Here is a 25,681-nt window from a genome sequence, read left to right as displayed (position 1 = left end):
TTGGGCAAAAATGGTAAAGGGAAACGTACCACTTAGACAACTTTTACAACTGCTCTACTGACTATGTGGTCTATTGCCTTATCTGCCCCTACAAGCTACTTGTTGGTTGAACCATCAGGCCCCCGAGACAACGCTTCAGTAAACATCATCATCTCGTGGAGGGGGGGCTGCGACGAACATGGTGTACCATGACACTTCTTGGAGATCCACAACAAATCTAATGTGGGCCTCCAGGTGTGGGTCATAGGGTCTATATCCAGGGAACTGTCTGAAGCAGAACGTTTTTCCAGAGATTGTGGTAACGGGAGACTTTTTGGATATATACTTTAGAAACTCTTGCGCCTCGAGGCTTAAACGAGGAACTAGATGTCAGTACTATATTATAATTAGTTTTTTTTCAATATTGGTTATGTTAGTATTAGTTTTTTTTTTTTATTGAAAAAAAAAAAAAAATTATATTATATTATATTATATTATATATATATATATATATATATATATATATATATATATATAATCTCTATATCTATCTATCTTACATCTACCTACCAGATTTCTTAGTCCCACCCCTCTGGTTTATATTTGATATAAATGGCTGCCTATTATAGCTACATATTACATCCTTAAGTGTATACCATTTAATTTTTAGATTATTTTTATCCTATTTTCGTTCAGTTTTTTTATTTTTATTTCATATTCTCCTATTTTGTACAGTTTTAGTATTCAATATTGTACTATGTACGGTTTTACAAGTATACGTTTTAGCATTAAAGATCTTTAACATATTGGTCTTGCTCTTCCCCACATATTGCCTCTGCACACCATCAGCTACTTTGTGCCTCTTTCCCCGCCCATTAATCAATTACCTCTAGTATTTGTATGTGGCCCTCACTCTCCTATGGTACATTTGATAAAGGAGCATGCATGCTCAGTACAAGCCTCACGCATGCTCAGAAATGGGTTGTGTCCTGGATCCTTGGTGACGTCACACACTCCTCCTGTGCTGCGCTCCACCCTGCGGCTCAACACAGAACCCGGAACGATCAGGATGCTGCCAGCATCGCTTCCTGTCCTGACCGCGGTCTCTGCATAGTCGGATCCACGTGGCTGCACTCTTCACCTGTAGCAGATCCTTCAATCCTATCTGATGGGATTTTTATCTACTCATCACGTGAGTTGCCAATTGTCACTGCTGTATACATACATACACACACACACACACACACACACACACACACACACACTTTACAACTGCGTAACACATGACTTTAAAAGAAAAAAAACAAAAAACACACATAAAAAGAACTCTGCAGCAGAGTTTCCAAGTTTTTCCTAACATTTATTAAAGCAGGTATTTACATAATTAAACGGTCAAAGTTGTCTGGAATGATTACATAGAAACCATAACTGCAGAGCTTTAGTTCAAATATTTTCCCAAAATGTCACCATCTCTGAATAAGTAGTATTCCTGTGTAAAAATAATAAAAAAAATTGTTATCAGTACAGCTAATTTAGTCATGATTACGGGTGATAGAAAGACTTGAATTATAATTTGCGTTACATACTTTATCATCTAGCACAACTTTAGTGCCGCCATATTCAGGAAGTAATACTTTTTCACCAACACCTACACTGACTGGATGAACGTCTCCATTCTACAAAAACAAAGAGAAAAATTAGTGTATATACAATCATTTTGACAATAATTATAGAACAAAAGATTTTACATAGGGTATACCAGAATGCTTTTTAAAAACCAGTTTCTAGTACGGTATTACATTAATCAATCTTAAAATAGAAGTAAAGGATACATATAAAAGTATACTTAAAACCAGTGGTTCCCCTTTTCCTACCTATGCTGTATACTGCTGGTAAAAAATCAATCTGTAAATACCTTATTTCACTTCGCTCCAGTCACATCATGTGGAAACTACAGCTCCCCTGTGTCATGGAGCGCTTGTTGTCGGCACTCCCTCCTCTCCCCTGCAGCAGCTGACCCACAACACAGGGGAGCTGGAGCTTCTGCATACAACAAAAAATCCTCTTACCGTAAAATCCATTTCTCTGATGTTCATTGATGAACACAGCTCCTCATCTTCTTGACTACGTGGATTATACTGCCCCCTACAGGAGAAGGATACTAGGCAGAAAATAACTTGACTACGCCTATGGGGCAGTCCCAGGGGCTATACTCCCACTCTCTGCTATAGGTACTTAGTTTTATTACAAGCAGTGTCAGAAGAGAAAAACCCAATTTCATAGAGGGGGGAGTTCTGTGTCAGTCAATGAACATCCGAGAAAAAGGATTTTACGGTAAGTCAAAAATCCCATTTTCTATTTCGTTGACGGACACAGCTCCTCGTCTTCTTGACTACGTCCCAATGCAGTGTCAAACATGAGCGGCGGAAACAGCAAGAAAAAAAATAAATAAAATACTTCCCAAGGTTAAACATAGACAACCCGGTAACATTGAGTTTAACCACTTAAGCCCCGGAAGATTTTACCCCCATTCCGACCAGGGGGTATTTTGCGATTCGGCACTGCGTGACTTTAACGGAGAATTGCGCGGTCGTGCGACGCTGTACCTAAACGAATTTGGCGTCCTTTTTTTCCCACAAACAGAGCTTTCTTTTGGCGGTATTTGATCACCTGTGCGATTTTTTGATCACGCGCTATAAACAAAAAAAGAGCGTCCATTTTGCAAAAATAGCAATATTTTTCCCTTTTTTTTATATGAAATTCCCCCCAAAAAAAATGTAAAAATCAAAATTTTTTAAAATTTTCGGCCAATTTGTTTTATGCTACCTATGTTTGGTAAAAAAAAAAAAAAAAAAAAAAAAAAAAAAAAAAAAAAAAAAAAAAAAAAATCGCAAAAAGCGTATTTTGATTGGTTTGCGCAAAAGTTATTGTGTTTACTAACAAAGGGAAAGATTTTTGTCATTTTTGTTGTTTTTTTTTTTAACGCGTAATGGCGGCGATCTGCGATTTTTTTTGCGGTACTGTGACATTGCGGCGGACAGATCGGACCCTTGACTGACATTTTTGACACTTTTGGGGTTACCAGTGACATTTCTACAGTAATCAGTGCTATACATATGCACTGTTACTGTAAAAATACACTGGTAGTGAAGGGTTAACTTTATTTGAGAGGGAGGGGCTGTGTGTGTCCCTAGGGGCGTGATTCTAACTGTGATTGGCTGGGGCTTCAGCTGTATGCAGAGTGATCAACGGATCTACATAGTAGATCCAGATGATCAGCTCTCATACAGCGAGGAGAATGACAGGCAGCTTGTTTACACAAGCTGCCTGACTTTCTCCCTCTCCCCCGCCGATCGCAGAGTGGCCGGCGGACATCGGGTCCGCCGGTCACACGCGCGGGGGGGGGGGGGGGGGTCCATGACCACTTGGGAGCGGGGGCGCGCGCTCGCTCCCTAGACCCTCACAAGCTAGTGACGTAGACCTACGTCACTTTGCCTGTGAGGGGCTGACCGCCGACGTAGATAGTCGTGCGGCGGTCGGCAAGTGGTTAAACCACAAAACAGCTGAAGCTCGCCTGAAAAAAATTAAAACACACTCAAAGAGGACCAAGTCCTCTAAACAGCAGCCTGCAAAACCTTGTGACTTAAGGAAGCATCCGCAGATGCCAACACATCCACCTTATAAAACTTTGTGAACGTGTGCACAGACGACAAGCTAGCCGCCTTGCAAAACAGCATCACTGACGCCTGATGATGAAAGGCCCAGGAGGCACTAAACGCTCGAGTAGAGTGCGCCTTAACAGGGAAAGGGGGAACCTGACCCTGAGGAAGAAGAGTACTTTTTCACCGTGTTAGGCCTTTGATGTCATCCAAGGAAGCTCCAAACAGGCGATCCCCCACAAATGAAAGATTGGATAAGGCCTTCTTAGAAGCTTGGTCCGCAGACCAGAATTTTAGCCAGATAATACGCCGCAGGACCATCGCTGAGACTAGAAATCAGGACCATCGCTGAGACTAGAGTCTAGAAATCAAGCGAGCTGCATCCATAGAGGCCTCACAAACTGTAGCCCTTGGACCAACTGATCCGCCAGCTCCGCAAAGGCAGGGAGGAGCTGTTCCCCTTCCAGGTCCTGGTGTAGAAGTTTTGCCCATTCCATCATAGCTTGCGACACCAGGGCAATAGTAAATTCCGGCCTAAGTGCCGAACCAGCCACAGTGAACATATGGTGGGTCAAGGCCTCTGGTGACCGCAATATGCAGTGACAGGTACTCTTTATGGAGGGATCGAGGGTCTAAAAAAGACCCTAGACCCCTCCAGTACAATTCCATGTATTGTAAACGCCAAAAACTGCATTTTTGAATATACTGGTTTTTTGAATCTGCCGCCTTTTGCAGCAGAGTAACCCGGACGTGACGTCATGGACGCCGCCTCCGGGTTACGCCATCGGAGACCGGATCGAAGCCGCATCCGGCTTAGATCGGGACTCCATGCAGCCGGCGGACGTGCCGGCTGGGTGCTCGGGTCTCCCGAGGGATTATATATATATATATATATATATATATATATATATATATATATATATATATATATATATATATATATATATAGTATAAAATTTATATTAACATATTTCATTTTTTCTATGGTCACACCTGAGCACATTTCACACTTTAGAATTGCAGGGAATTGTGATGAGAATTTTAAACTTTAGGCAGAAGTAGTGCAGCTGAATGGGAGAATTATTCCAACTCTGCTACTTTGGCCTTAAGTTTGAAATTCCCTTTTCAATTTCCTGTAATTCTCTCTTTATTGAGTAGACCCTATAATCTGATAAGTAGGCGGAGATTATGCAGAGTGGGCGGAGCTTCGTGGAGGTGGGTGTGTGAGAAATTAATAGCTGTGCTGCAAAGTGTCCCTGGAAATTTTTTTCAAATGTTGGCAACTATGCAAAAACACTGCTTCAACTGGTAAGTAGATAAGCCTCTCATATGGACATCACATAATGTACATCATATGTATTCCAACAAAAGCAAAAAAATAAAAAAGTCCCATTATGTGTGCACAATACATCCAGCAAAAATAATATATTTATAATGTTCTCGTATATAGTTATGCGGGCTGATCAGCTAACAAAACGATCAACAACCATGGCTCATGTACTGATAGAAGCTGTCCATAAATCCTCAGATGATGCATTAGATCTTCCTAATATCTCCCATGTAAAGATGTTATTTTTAATTCGATATAATGAAAATAGAATAAGCGTGAATCCTTCCAGGTCTGTCCTGTGTGCTCTCTTCTCATTTGTTGACAGCTTCATTACTTTAAAACAAGTGGCTCTAAAAGAGAACAGGGAGGGGAGGACTGGGTGGAGATAGAACTACCCCAATACACACCCCTTACCTGTCAAAGAAAAAAAATAGTTCCTATAAAGAACTTTCTGTAAAGGAAATGATTACATCACTTCCATCAGATTGTAGCACCTATTTTTCAGGTTCCAATAAAAATGAAGAACGGGCTAAGCAAGATGGCATTTGGATAATGTGAAAAAGATATTGCAAAAAATGAAACAGATTTGCAAGTATGCATGCACACATTTTAACTTGCAATTATAGAGGGTTTGCATTCCAAAAAACGGAATTTTTGTAAAATCTTACCTGTAAAATTCCTTTCTCTGAGTCCTCCGACAGTCGCCGCCTCTTCATATTCGTCACATATGGGGTATTAGACTTTGCTCCGAAGGAGTAGCTAGGCAACAGAATATGTTAACAATAAAGCTTTAACATATCCCACCCTCAAGGGGTGGTCCCCTCAGTCAATACCCTCCTACTTCCTGCAACCATATCTCAGTTTTAGTGGAATAGCAGTAGAGTATACATTCAAACCCCAAAAGAGGGGCGGGGGCGGCGACTGTCGGAGGACTCAGAGAAAGGAATTTTACAGGTAAGATTTTACAAAAATTCCGTTTTCTCTTACGTCCTCCGACAGTCGCCGCCTCTTCATATTCGTCACATATGGGGACGTCCCAAAGCAGTGCAAACATGAGGGGTGGGAAACGCATCCGCGCCGAAAGGCAACGCAGTCTCCACATCAAAGAAAGGAACCTTACCAAAGGAAGGAAACCAGCTGGGCAACAGCAAAAATAAGTGCTCAACAGGAGCAACAACCCAGGAAAAGACAAAAAAACCAGGGGATACAAAAAACTATCCCAACAGCCAGGAGTCCCCAACAAGGGACCCTAAGGAACAGCCGCACTAAGAACCTTGCGGCCAAAGGAAGCATCCGCCGATGCCTGAACATCTACTTTGTAGAATTTTGTGAAAGTGTGTACGGTCGACCAAGTCGCCGCCTTACACACCTGGGCTACAGAAGCCCCATGACGGCAGGCCCAAGACGTACTCAGAGATCTAGAAGAGTGCGCCTTCACAGGCACAGGGGGAACCTTCCCCTGCAAGGCATAGGCCTGTTCAATGGTCTGCCTGATCCATTTGGCGATGGTAGAGGCCGAAGCCGCCATGCCCTTCCGAGGACCCTCTGGAAGAACAAACAAGGAGTCAGTCTTACGAAAAGACTCAGTCGATTTAAGGTAAACCCTTATCGCCCGAACAACATCCAGAGAGTGCAATCTCACCTCCTTTGGATGTTTAGGCTTCGTGCACAACGAAGGCAAAACAATATCCTCGTCAAGATGGAATTCCAAAACCCGTTTCGGCAGAAAAGAAGGATTAGGTCGCAAGACCACCCTATCCAAATGAACAACCAGGTACGGAGACTTGCAGGACAAAGCCGCCAGTTCCGACACTCTGCGAGCCGAAGTGATCGCCACCAAAAAGGCGACCTTTTTGGACAACATAGACAACGAGATCTCCCTGATCTGTTCAAAAGGAGCACGTTGTAACACAGATAGAACGAGATTCAAGTCCCAAGGGGGCAAAGGATCCCTCCTAGGAGGAACCAGATGCCGCACACCCTGAATAAAGGTGCCAACCAAGGAGTTGGAAGCCACTGGACGTTGAAACAGAACGGCCAGTGCAGACACCTGACCCTTTATCGTAGCCAGCGCCAAACGCTGATCGACACCCGTCTGAAGGAAAGACAGCACACGGGAAACCGAGTACGTGCGGGGTGAAAACCCCCTGGACTCACACCAGGCAAAATAGGCCTTCCAAGTACGGTAATAAACCTTCCCCGAGGAAGACTTCCTCGCGTTGATCAAAGTATGAACGACCTCTGGAGAGAGACCCTTCTCCCTCAGGACCTCGGTCTCAACAGCCAGGCCGTCAAAGCCAGCGACTGTAAAGCAGGATGGTAAATCGGTCCTTGAGACAGTAGATCGTCTCGAAGAGGCAGACGCCAAGGGGCGGCGACCGCCAGATTCACGAGGTCTGCGTACCAGGACCGGCGAGGCCAGTCCGGTGCCACAAGAATCACCGTGCTGTGTTCCGAGTGTAACCTGCGAAGGAACCTGGACAGCAACTGAATCGGTGGAAACGCGTACATCAGCCTGTACTGATGCCACGGGGCCACTAACGCGTCCGACGCGTCTGCCCGAGGGTCGCGCGTCCTTGCCACGAACCTCTTCACCTTGTAGTTGAGGCGAGACGCGAACAGGTCCACATCTGGAAGACCCCACTTCGCGCACAACATCTGGAAGACAGCCGGGTGGAGAGACCATTCCCCCTGATCCAGGGTCTGGCGACTCAGATAGTCCGCCTGCCAGTTCTCCACTCCCGGAATGTGAACCGCCGATATCGCCGGGACATGAGTCTCGGCCCAAGACAGAATGTCGGCCACTTCTCGAGCCGCTCGGGCACTCCTGGTGCCCCCTTGGTGGTTGATGTAGGCCACCGCCGTGGCATTGTCTGTCTGCACCCGAACCGGGCAGCCCTGCAGCCGGTCCGTCCAGCGATGAAGACAGAGCCTTATCGCACGCAATTCCAGAATGTTGATCGGGAGGGAAGACTCCCCCTCCGACCAGGTCCCCTGGGCGGACAGGACGCCCAGAACACCACCCCAGCCCGACAGGCTGGCATCCGTGGTGATTACCGTCCACGAGATCGGACGAAACGACTTGCCCCCGGACACCAACGGGGACTGGAGCCACCACAGAAGGTTTTCCCTGGTGCGATGACTCAACGAGATCTGAAGATCCAGAGATTGAGGTCGCCCGTCCCACCTGGACAGGATCTCCGCTTGGAGACCCCGCGTGTGAAACTGCGCGAAAGGAATCGCCTCGAAGGCCGAGACCATCAATCCCAGACATCTCATACCCGTCCGCAGAGACGAGTGTGGAACGTCCCTGAGGGACCTGACTTCCTCCTGAAGAGTCCTGAGTTTGTCTTCCGGCAGGAAGACCTTCGCCTGCACCGAGTCCAGTATCATTCCCAGATAGGGGAGACGAACCGACGGACTCAGTGTCGACTTTGGAACATTTATCGTCCAACCAAACTCCTGCAGAGTTTGCATTGTGACAGACAGGTCCTCCTCCAGACCCTGTCTGGTCGCAGACCGAACCAGAATGTCGTCCAGATACCCCAGGACAGAAATGCCCTGGGCCCTCAATAATGCCAGAACCGGTGCAAGCACCTTGGTGAAGACCCGCGGAGCCGAGGCGAGACCAAAGGGCAACGCCACGAACTGGTAGTGATCCTCCGCAATGGCAAAACGAAGGTATCTCTGATGACCCTCGAATATGGGGATGTGAAGGTACGCATCCTTCAAATCGATGGAGGCCATGAATTCCCCCGGAACCAGGGCAGCCACCACCGAGCGCAGGGATTCCATGCGGAACTTGCGAACCCGCACAGAGCGGTTCAGAGCCTTCAAGTCCAGAATCGGACGAACCTTGCCCTCCTTCCTGGGCACGGTGAACAGATTGGAATAAAACCCCCGAAATCTGTCCCGATGAGGCACCGGAACCACCACTCCCTGAGCCCTCAGGTCCCGCACCGCCAGGTGCAGATCCCGCAGGCGCTCTGGAGACAGTTGAAGATTTGAGGGAAAAAATCTGCTCTCCGGCCGAGAGAGAAACTCGATCTTGTAACCAGATCGAACGATTTCCAGAACCCATCCGTCCCGCACACGGGCCAACCAGGGCTGAAGAAAACCGAGCAAGCGTCCCCCCACCCCAAAACTGGGTGAGGGCGCCCCTTCAGGCCGAACTGTTATGGGCTGCAGGTCCGGATTGGCCGGACTTCTGTTTCCCAGACCAGGGCTTCTTCTGAGAGCCTTGGCCTTTGAACGGTTTGCCCTTGTAGTGCGGCCGAAAGGCACGAAAGGACCCCTGAGGGGGCCGAAAATTAGCATGCTTCTTCCCAGAAGCCCCCTTAGCCTTGGGGAAATGGGGCAAGAGAGTGCTCTTACCCCCGGTGATCCCCTTAATCAACACATCCAGGGACTCCCCAAAAAGGCGAGACCCATCATAAGGCAGATTGGCTAAGGTCTTACGTGAAGATTGGTCCACCGACCAACATTTCAACCAAACCAGGCGGCGAGACAACACCGCCACGCTGTGCACACGTGCAGCCAACGGAATCAGGTCCAGGTCCGCATCGCACAGATACATGACACCCTGGTGGATCTGATCCACCATATCCAGGGTCGCCGCCGAGGCCGAATCGGCCACTAGGACGCGCCTAAGCATCTGCGTCCAACTTGCGATCGCCTGGGCCGCCATGAGAGAAGCAAACAGAGCCTTAAGCATAGAACCCGTAACAGAATAAGTATGACGGGCAAGAGACTCCAGTCTCCTATCCGTGGCATCACGGAAAACAGGGGAACCCTCTGCAGGAATCGCAGTGGCTTTGTTCAAAACCGCAATTGCATGATCCACTGGCGGAGGCACACACCACCGTTCATCAGTGGCAGGCGAGAAAGGATAACGCAGCTTGAATTTACTTGGTACCGCAAAAGGCTTGCGCAGATCGCGCCATTGATCCTTAACAGCGCGCTGAAAATCAGCATTGCAGGGAAAAACCTGCGGCGTCCTGCGTTTTCTCTGCGTCCCATAAGCCGCCAAGGCAGCGGGGGGACACACTTCGTCCTGCAAACGTAGCGTCTGCTTAATGGAAGCAATCAACTCATCCATGATTGCAAGCTCTTCAGGCGAGCCAGGGGGAGAATTATCAACCCCCTCAACTTCAGCCTCTACCTCAGACCCCACCAGATCAAGAGAGGAGCGGGACCCCGATAAGGAGGTCCCTGCCAGAACAGCCCCATCACCTTCACCCTCAGAATCAGAGGACAGAGCAACTCTGGGCCGTTTAGTAGATTGAGCAGCCACCAGCATTTGCACCTGGGCAGCGAGGCCAGCCACAATAGTGGCTAAATCCCCCCCTGGGGGGGAAAACAGCGGTCCCCTGGCTTTCCACCAATACTGTAGGAAACTTGCCCTCCTGAGAATCCATTGCCCCTGTAATGCCAAACAACCAAGGGTTAACTGCCCCCTTTTAGCAAGCGCGGCAAGCGCAGCCCACCGCACCACACTCAGGCACAATGAGACCCCCACAGGGAATATACAAACTGAGTACAGGCAATGGATGACAAGAACAGAAGGATAAAACCTGAGGAGACCCCGCTGCTGCTGCTGCCTCGATCGGTGTTCCTGGAAAGAGGAAGTGATGCTGCCAGGGCGCTCTATGTAAGCCTATGGAGGCTACAAGAAAATGGCCGCCGTGCATGTAAACCATGCGGCCGGAGCGGGCGCCGGTAAAATGGCGTCGTTTGGCGCCGAAAACGCCGCTCCACAGTGCATAAAAACACACACATTACATCCCAATATAAGGATACATGTTAGATCGCCGCAGCGATCGCTGTATATGCCCAAACATGCCAAGAAAAAACATGCCCCACAGCACACAGCTTCTCACACTGCCCAGCCTGACACACTCAGTGTCATACAGCTCCCCCCCCCCCCCGTTGCAGCCCACAGCATGCAGCCGAGAGATAGGGAGACAAGCAGTGTGATTAAAGGCAGGTTACACAGTCCCAGACTGAGACCCCCCCAGACAGACAGGTCCCCACATAAATACACTTACCTCACATGGCGTGGGGAACCCGCACAGGCGAACAAGCCGCTGCACATGAGGCAGGGAGAGTCGCAATTCAAGACGCACACAATGGAGGTTAAGAAACCGCACAGCGTCCGGTGAGGTAGCCACCTCACCAATCATCCCTGCACCGAACAGGGATGGGTCGTTCACTGCGCCAGGAGCGTTACCTGGCTGAACGCTCGATGGCAGACTGGGAAGCCACTGACCCACGACCTGCGACCAGGGGGATCAGCCCGAGACCCAGTCCGCATGATCCTCTTCGTCCGAAGAACTAACTAATGCTGACAAAAATAACAGCTAAGTAAAGGTAGAGAGAAAAACTCAAACAAAATATTAAAAAGAAGAAAGAGTCTGGGACAGAAAGTCCCAGCACAGAGAGAGCCAGCCACTCCTGACAAGCTAGACATTAAAACTGAGATATGGTTGCAGGAAGTAGGAGGGTATTGACTGAGGGGACCACCCCTTGAGGGTGGGATATGTTAAAGCTTTATTGTTAACATATTCTGTTGCCTAGCTACTCCTTCGGAGCAAAGTCTAATACCCCATATGTGACGAATATGAAGAGGCGGCGACTGTCGGAGGACGTAAGAGAAAGATACTTTACTTCTGCTTTAGAGCTCACTCACATGAGCGTTTAGCAAATACAGCATTAAAACCCAGCATTTTTGGGTGCACAGGTGTAGCATGCATGAGTACTTCTCAGAGCAGCCTCCAGCCGTGGCATATTTCAGCCTGCTCATTATGACATGCAGCTGGCAGCAGGCTTTAAACTGCATCTGTTCCTCCAGGCTGAACAAGCTAAAATTCCTGTGTGCATGAAATCTCAACAGCTGCTGCTGGGTAATAAGAGGGTTGTAAGGTTTCTGTGCCATGTGTCTGCAAAAGTCCCACTGCCATATATAAAATGGAGAGATTTGCAGGCTTTCTGGAGGAGGCTGCAATGATCAGAGGTCTGACTTGGCCCAAATTACTGCAGTAATAGTGAAGTAGACCTAACCGGCTGTTTGAGTCTCAGATTTAAAATTTATGTTGCTCAGTTTGAAATCCCACACAATAAGGCTCTGTTCCAACCTATGCAGGTGCGATTGCGTGCACGTATTTTTTCCGCATCCCTTTACAGCAGTTGAGTCATTTCAATGGGCTGCCTTATGTGCAAAAGTTACACAAAAGACACGTATGATCCTTTTACTTTCTTTGTTACTATGCATTTTTGCACGTTTGCACAATACATTGGGTGTCATTAAGAATTAAGGGCACCGCTGCATGCCTGCAGCATTTCTGTGTTATAGGAAATGTGCATGATTTTGTGCGCATTGCCGCAACGCATAAATGTAAACCTAGTCTAAGACAAGGCTAAGGTTTGGCCCCAATTTTTAGATCTTCTCTCAGAACACAGGAGTCTACAATACCTATATAAATTATATGGAAAAAAATGCATTTTTTTTACCTTCCCCCTAGAGCCTTCTCCAACTGCTACTACTGTTGCTTGCAAGACTTTGCCTTGAGCTTTTTCAGGAAGCATAATTCCTCCTTTGGTGACAGTTTCTTGACAAAGCCGCTCCACAAGGACACGATCAAATAAAGGGAGAAAGGCTTTGAATGCTTTTCCTGCCTGTTGATCAGAAGAGAGAATACAAAATGATTTTTCAATGAGAATAGTACACATAGAAACAGTATCCAACTAGAGGCATTACATTTAAAGAAAAATTCCAGGTATGGTAGATTTTTGCATAGTTTCATTAGTCCTGCTTGGACCAATATAGCCATGTATATACCGTACCTGCCCCCCCCAAGCTGGAAATCACGGTACTTCAGTGATCCCCACTTTCTTTCAGGTTCTGTGCTGGGCAGACGGCCTGGTGCACTGTGACTGCAGGTGGTCAGCCGGCCAGCACAGTGGACAATGCAGTGTGTGACGTCTCAGTTGTTAAGTCATTAAGGCTGGCCAATCAGATGGCCGAAGATGCTCAACCTGGAAGATCAGCTGTGACGACACTGTGGCTGTTGCACCGCTGTGGGGGGTATTTCTGCCACAATGTGCGAATATGCTGTGCATGCTTGCATATTTTGGCAAAAACCCTGCACATCAGCAGCTGAGTTTAATTCTGATTTAAATTTATCCCAGTACCAAGGCATGCTGAGAATGTATATTTGGAAGAAACATTGCTGGCAGGCAGAATAGGAGCTTTTGTAGTAGAAAAGTCTCTTTGTTTAAAGCCTACCCGCCAGCAATGGTTCATTGCTGGACTGTTATTTGGCCTTAAATACAGAAATTTACAGTTAGAACACTTCTTACAAGCTAAATCATTTTCATGTGCATACTATAACAATAAAAAAAATGTGAAGGACAGTCTGCTTACATGCTGAGAAGGATCAAGGGCAGCTTTGCTTCTATCATTTGGATAACAAGGTCTCATCGTCATCAACAGTCAATGTCAAAGAATAGCCCTAGACATCTGAGCAGCTCAAGGGGAAAAGGACTTCTCTTCTATCCCAACAATAACAAGCATATGAATCAGATTATGCATATGATTTATATGGTGTATAAAAGAAGGAATACTACAAAGTGGTGGATATAAAAAATGAATTCAGAATATTAAAAAGATCTTCTACCTCTTGGTCCTGAAAGCTGTCCTACAGCAAGGCAGCCATGCCAACAAACCAAGCAGTGCCCCAGTTGGCACACCACACCAAAGCATGAAGTAAGTGTTTGTGCTAAAACGTGAGTGCACTGCAATGTCTGAATGCAGACACTGCTGGATTCATTTGGCTATCCCCAACAACTTCATTAAATTTAATGTAGAATGGTTTTTGGTCCATTTCATTCTAAATATTTTGAACATTTGGGGCTCATGCACACGTTCTCCTGTACAGTGTATTTTCGTAGGTGCGTTTGAAAACGTATGCCTGTTGGCATGCGCTGTTCAACGCAAGTATCAGTGCATAGCTACATATAGCCACCTTCAACCATTCATTTGTATGTGTGGCTGTACACAGCACCAGGAACTCTCAGGCAAAAAAAAAAAAAATGCAAATTTGTTTACACTGTACTGGAGAATGCATACATGTGCATGAGCCCATAAATGTTCAGAAACTGAGCTTTTATATATAATTTAATTATTTTAAAGGATGGGTTAACCTTAGGGAACCCTAAAAACAGGTGGAACATATAACATGTTCCCAATGCTGCAGCCACTGCCCATCCTCCCTGTGGCAGCAGTACTGGAAGAAGTTCCCTGTATTAGCGGTCACTTTTTAACCACTTTAGCCCCAGAAGATTTTGCTGCTCAATGACCAGGCCATTTTTTTCAACTTGGCACTGCGTGATTTTAACTGACAATTGCGCGGTCATGCAATGCTATACCCAAACTAAATTTACGTTCTTTTTTCCCCACAAACAGAGCTTTCTTTTGGTGGTATTTGATCACCTCTGCGCTTTTTATTTTTTGCGATATTAATTAAAAAAAGAGCAAACATTTTGTGAAAAATTGACATTTTTTACTTTGACTGTTAAAAAATATCCAATATATTCAATTTTTGTCATATATTTAGGCTGAAATGTATTTAGCTACATGTCTTTGAAAAAAAAATTCTCAATGAGTATTTTTATCCACTTTAAGACCGGAAGATTTTACCCCCTTCCTGACCAGGCCATATTTTGCAATTCGGCACTGCGTTATTTTAACGGACAATAGCACGGTCGTGCGACGCTGTACCCAAATGAAATTTAGGTCAATTTTTTACCCACAAATATAGCTTTCTTTTGGTGGTATTTGATCATCTGTGCGGTTTTACATTTTTGAAAAAAAGAGCGACAATTTTGAAAAAAAAAAAAAAAATATTTTTCACTTTTTGATACAGAACATTCCCAAAAAAAAAAAAAATGTAAAAATCTAATTTTTTTAACATTTTCGGCCAATTCGTTTTCTGCTACATATTGTTGTTAAAAAAAAAAAAAAAAAAAAATCGCAATAAGCATATTTTGATTGGTTTGCGCAAAAGTTATTGCGTTTACTAACTACAGGAAAGATTTGTCATTTTTATTTTTTTTTTACTAGTAATGGCGGCGATCTGCAATTTTTTGCGGGACTGTGACATTGCGGCAGGCAGATCGGACCCCTGACATTTTTGACACTTTTGGGGGGACCAGTGACATTACTACAGTAATCAAATATGCAGTTACTGTAATAATGACACTGGCAGGGAAGGGGTTAACACTGTTGGTGATCAAGGGGTTAAATGTATGGCGCATGCTTACTGACGTGTGGGGGGAGGGGGTTCTATAACACAGACAGAGATCGCAGGTTCACCTATACTGAATCCTGTGATCTCTCCCTGTCTGTCACAGAGAAGATCCGCCTGCTTTGTTTACACAAGCAGGCGGATCTTCTCACTCCCCCCCCCCCACCCGACGATCGTGGAAGAGAGGCACCTCTCCTCCTCCGGCCCAACTCCCACTGTGTCTAAACACAGAGGGAGCACGCCGCCGAGACAGCTAGGAGTCCAGCGACGTAGGTCTACGTTGCTGGACCCTGGGGAGCCGCTGTGCTGCAGTAGCTGCACAGTGAGCGGTTGGCAAGTGGTTAAAACCAGCGCGGCCACGTCATTCATTCACACAGCTGTGTGAATGAACTACAAGCCCCGACATCCTTTGCGGTTGTTGGCTTGTAGTTCTCAAACTACAACGGTGCTGTGAAGCAATGTGGTATTTCATTGATTTCTTCCTATCAGTGTATCTGCCTGTCCGTACAGGATGTATGGGTACACAGATATACTGACAGATCTGAAAATAATAAATGCACATTTTTTTTACCTGCAAAAAAAAAAAAAAGTGCATTCATTATTTTTTTTTTCTAAGGGTGAACTTATCCTTTAAAAGTGTTCTGTAAACATGAAATGTTGTATTAAATTCTAATGTACTTATATTGCACACATTTACATCAGGAAAAATTGTGAAATATGAATATTTGTAGAACAGATCACAAAGCCAACATATGTAGTGTACTTTACAGCTTTTGATAGTATTACTAAGATCAGTCGCTACCCCAGAGGAGCTTACAATTTAGGATGCCTGTTGCTGTCAGTTTTGTTTCATATTGGGGGGGGGTTTAAGAACTCAGGGAAAAGCCATAAAAACAAGCCTAAAACAAACATACAAAGTCCATGCACACAGTGTCCTTGGTGGAGACAGAACCCAGGACTGCAGACCTGGAAAGGCATAGGCTGCATTTATACATTGGGCAACCACAGAGCAGATCAGTTCTGCATGGCAAAATGCCATGGAGAAAGCTATAGAATCAGCTGACTTTTCACTGCAGAACAATATGTATGTTCACTGATCAGGTCACACAAAAGCTGCTGCCAAAGGATGGGACTCCAACCACACAAAACAGAGGAAGGATATCATAGGTGAGCAGAAGAGGTTGTTGGCCTGTGTGACATCAAGTCATAAAATTTAGAACGGTCCATATGTTGGGGGGACCCTCCATTTAGCCCGTTTTCTTGTTCGATGCAACTAATAGACAGAAATGTCAAGCAGGAGATCACCATGGGGGACTGCAGCACTGTTGGGAGACTGAACAGTTAAAAGAAAAGTTTGGAATTTTTTTATTTTTAGGCCTCATGCACACTGGACGTTTTATAAAAAACGCCAGTAGCTTTGTAGAAAGTTTAGCATTTTTCACCTTTTTTGCATTGCCAGTTTTCAGCGTTTTTAGCTAAAAATCATCTCTCTGCTATTTTAGTAACTGACTTTCCCACAATGCAATGCTTGTCAGAATTGCTTTGCATGGGTGTTCTGTTCACACCCATGTGATAAGATTTAGGTGCGGGGAAAAAAGGGTCCTACAACATTTTGTTGCAAATGTGGACCCTTTTGTTCCTGCATCAAAAATGCATCGCATGGGTGTGAACACCCATGCAATTCGATTCGGTCAAGCTCACTTGCATTTTGCAATCGGTTTTGGAGTGTCCTTCATGGAACATTAAGCCCCTCATTCACATCGGGCAGATTTGAAATGCGATTTGATGTGTCAAATGGCATGTCAAATCAGAGCCTATTGCCGGCAACATTATCCGAATTGATGCAACCCTGACTTTGTGGTGCCACACCGATTCCCAAAAGTAGTTTCTGCACTTTTTGGTGACTTCAGGGCCATTTCATTAGAAATCTGTGCATGAACCCGTACAGATGTCTGCCAAATCGCCCCCCAACTCGTACTGACAAGCGAGTTTGAAATCGTGCGCGTTTAGCTGAATGATTTCAAACCTGCCCTCAGTGTGAACCGATGCCGTTGCCGGCAATAGGCTCAGATTTTACATAATCGCATGCCAAATCAGCACAATGTCAACTTCATGTTCTGTAAACAATACCGCAAAACGGATTGCAAAATGCAGTGCGCTTGCACCCATGCAATGCGATTAGGCGTGGGGGGGGGGGGGTCCTACAACATTTGAGTGCAAATGTGATGCATTTTGAGCCATACATATAGCTCAAATTGCATCGCACAGACACCTAATGTGATGTGCACAGGATTGCGGTGCATTTTTGGTGCAAATCACATGCGGTGTTCAGCATGCACCAGTGTGAACCCAGGCTATCTTCCATGAATGACACCTTGAAACAGAACCCAGGCTTAAAAAAAGTAACGCTGCTAATAGGCATTTGTTGACTTTTTTTGGCATTTATCAACGTTTACCAACGCTAGAGCATTTTTACAGCTGAAAAACGCCACTCAAAACCCACTAGTTTTCAGGGTTTTTTTTACAGCCAGAAACTGCTGATAACAGCCTATGTGTGCATGGACATTGACTTGGAGGTAGCTTGTGTTGGCGTGTGAGTAAATAGTAAAGGATGAAGAGCAATCGACCAAAATGAGAATGTAGTAAACATTAGTATAGAAGACTGGAATGAAATGGATACTGGGCACCTGCACCTATATGACTCAGTGGTATAGCTATAAAGGCTTGTAGAAGCATAAAAGTTAAATCACCTACTCTTTCACCAGGTAAAAGTTAGCAAACGTAAAAAAAAAAAACAAAAACAAAAAAAAAACCCCACATTATGGTAAAAAGGCCCATGGAAAGAGGACAGCAGGCATGCACCCCCCTGCCATGCGGGCACCAGTAAAACAGGGTTACTCCTATGGATGGATAGGCATTAAACTCTTTGGCACCCTACAGTGGCCTAGAGAGGGTGTCAGGAAATAGATTTAGGCAAGTATACATATGGGGGTAGGGCAAGTAACTTAAAATTTTAATTTGGAGAGATGATACAGAAGAGGGAGGCAGAGATTGAAGCCAAGTAGAATCGTATTGGGTAAAATTGAAAATGGTTTTTAAATACTATATTATATATATATATATATATATATATATATTTTTTTTTTTTTTTATTTATTATATCTATCTCTCTCTACACACACAATTTTTTTTCTTCAGCCTGAAAGTTTAACTTGTCTCCCTACAGCCACATGAAAAAGGAATGTAAATCTGGTTAGTTATAATATAAATCCCTTTCTTAAACCCCCCCCCCTCCCAAAAAAAATGAAAGTATTAAAAAAGGTTTCATGGTTTTAGCATTGCAGATTAGTTCTGTTAATTCTCCAGCAGACAGAAGATCACTAGTTGACCATCACTATCCTACACAATAGGGAAACAGTTACCACTCTGTAACCTTTGACGACCTTGAAAGTTACATTGCTAATAAAATCTGGGATCTTCATTTAAGTATACTATTTCTAAAGGGCAGGTGGGCTTTTTATGACAGTATGCTGTACATTTTATTTACTTTTCCATCATTTCTTATTTTATTTCATTTTAATTGTGCACATCCACACCCATTTACTCTTTTTGCTATCCATCCTCCTGGCAGGTTATGTTGAACGGTTCTGTTTGCCCCGTTTTTCCCCCCATCTGTCCTGTTCTATGCTGCCGGCTCATTTTGGAACCTTTACCCACAGCTTCCGGGTCAGACGTCTCCAGTGGCTGCCGGTGAGATTTTGGCACGCAGCATCCTGCATTTTTGTGAGTACGAATCCCTTAGTCCGATTCCCACATTCCAATCTACCTGATACATTTCCATGTTTATTACTATGTTATTTTTTTTATGTAATTTTACTTTATAGATTATGTCTATGCATCAACCCCTGAAGAGTGAGACTGAACTCACGAAATGTGTCGGGTCACCACAGATGCCATGACGCATTATTTAATTACTGTATGTACCAAGGTAATGGATTTGTATACTTCGGCCAACTATTTGGCATTATGACACCTTTTCTCAGTTTTATTGCTGGCATATACTCAATAAACGTGTACTATGTTTTTATTACTGGTTGTGTGGCGCTTCATCTACATTACCAATGAGCAAAACTCAGCAACTGTATACTGTACATTATGGCTAATAGCTCTGGAGGCCCAAGCTGCAAATTTCTATACAGGCCACAGAAGCACACCATATCTCCTCACCCAGCTGGTTTCCCAGATCTTCATGCATGTCCTTCATTTGCCTGTAGAGGTTATTGAACATCCCAGAAACATCTGCCTAACTGGTCAGGAGTCCGCCTTTATTCTCTTTTGCTGGACCACAAATGTGCGAACAATTGGGTTTCTGCTTGACAAATGCTGCACAACCATTGTCAAGATAAGTTCATGTAAAATTTGCAAAGGGCTTTATTGGTAAACTGCACAATAGACACAGTGTAACTGCACTTTTATTCTGCCCAGACATGAAAATCATGTAGGCCTCAGTACCACCCCCTCCTCACTAAAACCCAATAATCTTCAAAAATGCAGCAGCATTTAGCCGTGTAACCTGCACAGATTTATTATATATAAAATCCTGTATGACATATGTGGGCCCTTAAGATGGGACAGCAGCCAGACTGACCTTTTGATAAATTGATGATTGGGGACAGCAATATTCTAGGGATAACCAGAGCTTAAATCCATGCATGAGAGGAGCTCTTGCTCAGAACAAATCAGGACAGCTGGTGACAGGCCATGCTGCTTAAGCTAACATTTGCAAAAGATAAGGTGGTGGTATTTTAAGGCCAGGGATGGGGGCTTTTGGGATAGAGAAGGCAAGAGATTTGTTGGGGTTTTATTACTGCCAACTGGGGTCCATAATTTTTCGGTTACTACCAGCACTCCAGTTTACCAGTTACATCTTAAACATTCCTTTCCCAGGGTCTCCATCCAGACTCTTCTTCTGTACGTCATCTCCATTCATTGGTACAGAAAGGCTGTTTGTCTCCTTTCCATATGAATGAATGTGCACGGAGTCCAGCCAAGACAACATATGAAGTGGCCAGAGAAACACACAGAAGTACTTCGGGATACATGGACAAGTAAAACACTTGGGAAAGGTGGACGACTTTTAAGCCTTTATTTACACTGGTCTGAGAAATAGATCTTGCAAGTGCAAACAAACTTTATACTTCCAAGATCAATTTTTTTCTGCATTTAAGACCTTATGCACAAGGGTGCCTGGGGCCGCAGAGTGCAAGACAACAATGCTGAGTAAATATAATAAACAGATAAATGTTTAAATTAAAACTCTTATATAAATATATACTCCACCGCCGTGCTCAAATCTTCTTAAACAAATGAATTTGTGCCACCAACACCAGGTGAATTAAACACTCACCTCACTCACTAATACACACGGTGGGGCACCCTTCCCTCCACTGATGCACACGGTGGGGCACCCTTCCCTCCACTGATGCACACGATGGGGCACCCTTCCCTCCACTAATGCACACGATGGGGCACCCTTCCCTCCACTAATGCACACGATGGGGCACCCTTCCCTCCACTAATGCACACGATGGGGCACCCTTCCCTCCACTAATGCACACGATGGGGCACCCTTCCCTCCACTAATGCACACGATGGGGCACCCTTCCCTCCACTAATGCACACGATGGGGCACCCTTCCCTCCACTAATGCACACGATGGGGCACCCTTCCCTCCACTAATGCACACGATGGGGCACCCTTCCCTCCACTAATGCACACGATGGGGCACCCTTCCCTCCACTAATGCACACGATGGGGCACCCTTCCCTCCACTAATGCACACGATGGGGCACCCTTCCCTCCACTAATGCACACGATGGGGCACCCTTCCCTCCACTAATGCACACGATGGGGCACCCTTCCCTCCACTGATGCACACGATGGGGCACCCTTCCCTCCACTAATGCACACGATGGGGCACCCTTCCCTCCACTGATGCACACGATGGGGCACCCTTCCCTCCACTGATGCACACGATGGGGCACCCTTCCCTCCACTAATACACACGATGGGGCACCCTTCCCTCCACTAATGCACACGATGGGGCACCCTTCCCTCCACTAATGCACACGATGGGGCACCCTTCCCTCCACTAATGCACACGATGGGGCACCCTTCCCTCCACTAATGCACACGATGGGGCACCCTTCCCTCCACTGATGCACACGATGGGGCACCCTTCCCTCCACTGATACACACAATGGGGCACCCTTCCCTCCACTGATACACACAATGGGGCACCCTTCCCTCCACTGATACACACAATGGGGCACCCTTCCCTCCACTGATACACACAATGGGGCACCCTTCCCTCCACTGATACACACAATGGGGCACCCTTCCCTCCACTGATACACACAATGGGGCACCCTTCCCTCCACTGATACACACAATGGGGCACCCTTCCCTCCACTGATACACACAATGGGGCACCCTTCCCTCCACTGATACACACAATGGGGCACCCTTCCCTCCACTGATACACACAATGGGGCACCCTTCCCTCCACTGATACACACAATGGGGCACCCTTCCCTCCACTGATACACACAATGGGGCACCCTTCCCTCCACTGATACACACAATGGGGCACCCTTCCCTCCACTGATACACACAATGGGGCACCCTTCCCTCCACTGATACACACAATGGGGCACCCTTCCCTCCACTGATACACACGATGGGGCACCCTTCCCTCCACTAATGCACACAATGGGGCACCCTTCCCTCCACTAATGCACACGATGGGGCACCCTTCCCTCCACTAATGCACACGATAGGGCACCCTTCCCTCCACTAAGTGGAGTATCCCTGTGTTGGGTTTACCTTGTATTGCATATACTCACTTGTGAGCCACTGTATCTCACATCAAGCCATGCATGTTTTATATATGCCTTTTGCCAGTTTGTTGTGTCTACAATCAGTTTAATACCAATTTTTTATGTCATTTTGCCATCACACCATTATGTTTTTTGATATTTTAATGAGTATGTAATAAAAAAATGTAATACTTCAGCTCACATCTATGACTTGTACCTGTAGGTCGTTATAGTCCCACCCTGTGGGGAACTTCTTTTCTTCCTTTCTTGTTTACTAGGGATGAGACCTACTGTATAATCCAAACCTATATTTCCCCCATTGCCCTCCTTTTTGCATCCTGTAACTGACTTCCATGGGTGGCTGTAAACATCAGCTGCACCTCCCAATGGGGAAATACACTCAAATTTTACCCTATTCAGCTCCAGCTATGTGTTTAGATGTGTTTGACAGTATCGAATCTTTCCCTGGACACATATTGCTATTTCTTTTAAAAGCAGATCCACTGAATGCATCTTAACACAAGTACACAGACTACAGGGAATTTACTAATACTGGAGCAGCCGTGTATTGCATCCAATCAGCTTCTAGCTCCAGCATGTTCCATTAAAGGATGAGTTAACCCTTTAAAAAAAAATATATATATATTTTTTTAGATAATAGAAATGTGCATTTATTTATTTTTTACTAGGAGCCTGAAAAGCATTACACCTGTGATCAGCAGAATGCAGGTGCCATGCAGGACCTCTGCAGACTTGTCAGTGTGTCTGTCTGTACAGCCAAGCCGATACACACTGACAAGAATGAACAAACTACAAGAGCTCTCAACAGCTCCATGATAGGCTGTCCAGACTTGTAGTTTTCCATTCACAAAGGACTATGAATGAATGAATGGATGGATGTGGCTGGGTGGGTGGAGCCCCGCATGGCCACATTTTTTCCAAACAGTGACAGCGGCGCCCCAAGAAGATGCCCACCCGCTGCCACTAGGGAGAGAGGAGGAATGGCTGCAGCTGCTGGAATATGTAACATGTTCCAGAAGGTGAACTTATCGTTTAAGCTTTGAAAATTAAAACTAGAAGCCGATGGTGGCCATGTACAGCTGCTCCAGTCCCAGTAAATCCCCCCCCCCCCCCCCAGAGGTATTTGTTCTATGTAAAATTATTACATTCATTTATACGTGTTTAGAATTGTCCAATATATGCCTATAATGCAGGGGTATTGAATATAATTGTACAGAGTAACGTTTTCTTCCAGCAGAGGTCTGAATCACAAGTCTGTGCAAAGACTCCTTTAAATCACAAGCTTACATCAGTACCCCCTAAAGTACTGCAGATGATTGGTGTTAGGATGCAGGGCGGTTAAAGTGGTTGCAAACCCACTTTGTTGACATTTACCTATAGGTAAGCCTATATTAAAGCGGTAGTATCCCGCTTTTTGACACTTACCTGTAGGTACAAATAATATCTCCTAAACCGGCACGGTTTAGGAGATATTTGCGGTGCATGCGCTCTGAAGGTCCGGGGGGACCTTCAGTTTTGCTTGCCGGAAAATCACTCCCGCGCGCATGCGCGGGAGTGACGTCATCGCGGCTCCGGCCAATCACAGCGCCGGAGCCGCCGAACCCGGAAGAGTCGCCGAGGGATCATGGCAGCGCCCGCAGCGATGTCCGGGGGTCCGTGTCGGGGCTTCGTTCTAAGGTAAGTAACACATAATGGGCTAGTATGCGATGCATACTAGCTCATTATGCCTTTGTCTTGCAGGTTTTTTTTTTCTTTTTTGGGTTTACAACCGCTTTAAGGCTTACCTGTAGGTGCTATAAATATCTCCTAAGCGTGCACAAGATATTTTACAAAGCATGCAGCCGATGGCGTAATCAGCGCATGCGCTCTGAAGGAACGGCCCACCCGTGCCAGTCTGTCAGAGCCCAGTGCCGTGAACGGCGGCTCCCGCGTGCATGCGAGGGAGTGATGTAATCGTGCCTCCGGCCAATCAGATGGCCGGAGGACGCGATCCAGGAAGCCATCCTGTCGGCACTGCGGGGGCTTCGTTTTTAGGTAAGCACTTCATAATGAGCTAGTATGGGGAGCATACTAGATCATTATGCCTTTGTCTTTACAGGGTTTTTTTCACATTTTTTTTCAGCGGGTTTACTTCCTCTTTGATATGGTTAATATAAAAAGTTAACAGTCGGCAGCTCCCGCTCCCATCCAATGCAGAGCTGTGCCTCCCACACTTGACTGATTACCATCCTGCCTCCTGACATGCAGAGAATGACAGTGGCCGTGGATGAGAGATATAAGCGGCTCCTAAATGGTGCGAATGCGCATCCAGATGGGACAGTGGCTCGGTCCGGATACAGACCGCAGTCCGCCAATTAGTGATGCCTGCTATAATGATACAGCTCTGTGGAGGTGGTGTAAAAAAAAACAATTAAAATAAAAGACTCCTCAAAAACTCTATAAAATATGAAATGTCCGAAATGATACAACTTGGGCTACCTAGACTCAAAAGAATATAAAAAATGAAGAAAAGAGAAAGTAAAATAGGTTTTCTAAACACATGTAAAGGTCACAGAGGACATTTATAGGCCCCCATGCATAGTTCTGATTGGCTCACAGGTGCTTGCACCGCCCCGCCCCTTTAATTATCCCATGTGCTCGGTAAAGGGATAATGATAAAGAATATCTGGTAATGTCTTATGTAGAAAAGCAGCACAGCTACAGGCAGATGGTAAGGGGGGAGATTTACTAAAACTAGAGGGTGCAAAAGCTGGTGTGGCTGTGTATTGTAGCCAATCAGCTTCTAACTTCAACCTGTTCAATGAAGCTTTGACAATAAAATCTGGAAGCTGATTGGTTTATATGCAGAGCTGCACCAGATTTTCCACTTTGGCAATTTTCTTTTAGATTTACCTTAAACTATGTAGTGCAAGGGCTGGCCTAATTGGATGCAATTGAAAGTTGCTTTGTTTTTACCTGGTATATGTTTTTTGGTGAATCTAAAGGAAAAATGTACAAGATAAATGAACATGCATAGCCATACATATTCAATTTTATGTTAGATTTACCAAAAACCATATAATATAAGGTCAAAACTAAACAACACTTTCAATTGTACCCAATTAAGCAGGCCTTTGTACTACATAGTTGAAGGTAAATCTACAGAAAATGTTATCATGTATGGCCAGCCTAAGTGTCCCACACCTGAGGAGGTCGGTGAGATGAAGAGATTCACCCCAAGGGGTACACAGGCATTTACTAAGGAGGAAACTAGTACCCTAATGAAGTAGAACAATGTGTACTCACCTACAAAGAGAGCAATATAAAGAAAATACACCCCCACCTCACTTACCATATCGAATAATCCTCCTTCCACTTCTCACTGCTAATGCGGGACTGAGAGCTTCTCCGGTGTTCCCCACGTGAATACAGAGCTCCCAGCGCGCATGCGCGACCTGCAGGAGGCGTGTCCCAGCTTCAATGTCACCCAGAACGTTCTAAATTGTCACTTGTATGACAGGACGGCGCACG

The 25,681-nt window shown here is 45.5% G+C and overlaps 1 protein-coding gene across 1 annotated transcript; it reads right to left on the bottom strand.

Annotated features, from left to right (window-relative positions):
• Positions 1-1,327: 1,327 nt before the first annotated feature.
• Positions 1,328-25,639, bottom strand: HSPE1 (heat shock protein family E (Hsp10) member 1). Its single transcript, XM_082260855.1, has 4 exons — positions 25,503-25,639; positions 12,478-12,642; positions 1,566-1,655; positions 1,328-1,468 (listed from the first exon to the last, which is right to left on the bottom strand). Exons 1-4 carry the CDS (start codon positions 25,503-25,505, stop codon positions 1,418-1,420), a joined length of 309 nt encoding a protein of 102 aa, XP_082116981.1. The 5' UTR covers positions 25,506-25,639; the 3' UTR covers positions 1,328-1,417.
• Positions 25,640-25,681: the final 42 nt, after the last annotated feature.

This window comes from Pelophylax lessonae, assembly GCF_965119305.1.
Source record: "Pelophylax lessonae genome assembly, chromosome: 6".
NCBI classification, from domain to species: Eukaryota; Metazoa; Chordata; class Amphibia; order Anura; family Ranidae; genus Pelophylax; species Pelophylax lessonae.
This window is presented reverse-complemented; position numbering and strand designations above follow the sequence as displayed.

Excerpts from the sequence above, each read along its gene's own strand:
- HSPE1 (XM_082260855.1), bottom strand. Across the intron at positions 1,656-12,477 it reads GAGAAGGCTCTAGGGGGAAG|AATGGAGACGTTCATCCAGT; the intron begins GTAAAAAAAATG and ends TTGTTTTTGTAG. Across the intron at positions 1,469-1,565 it reads AAGTTGTGCTAGATGATAAA|GAATACTACTTATTCAGAGA; the intron begins GTATGTAACGCA and ends ATTTTTACACAG.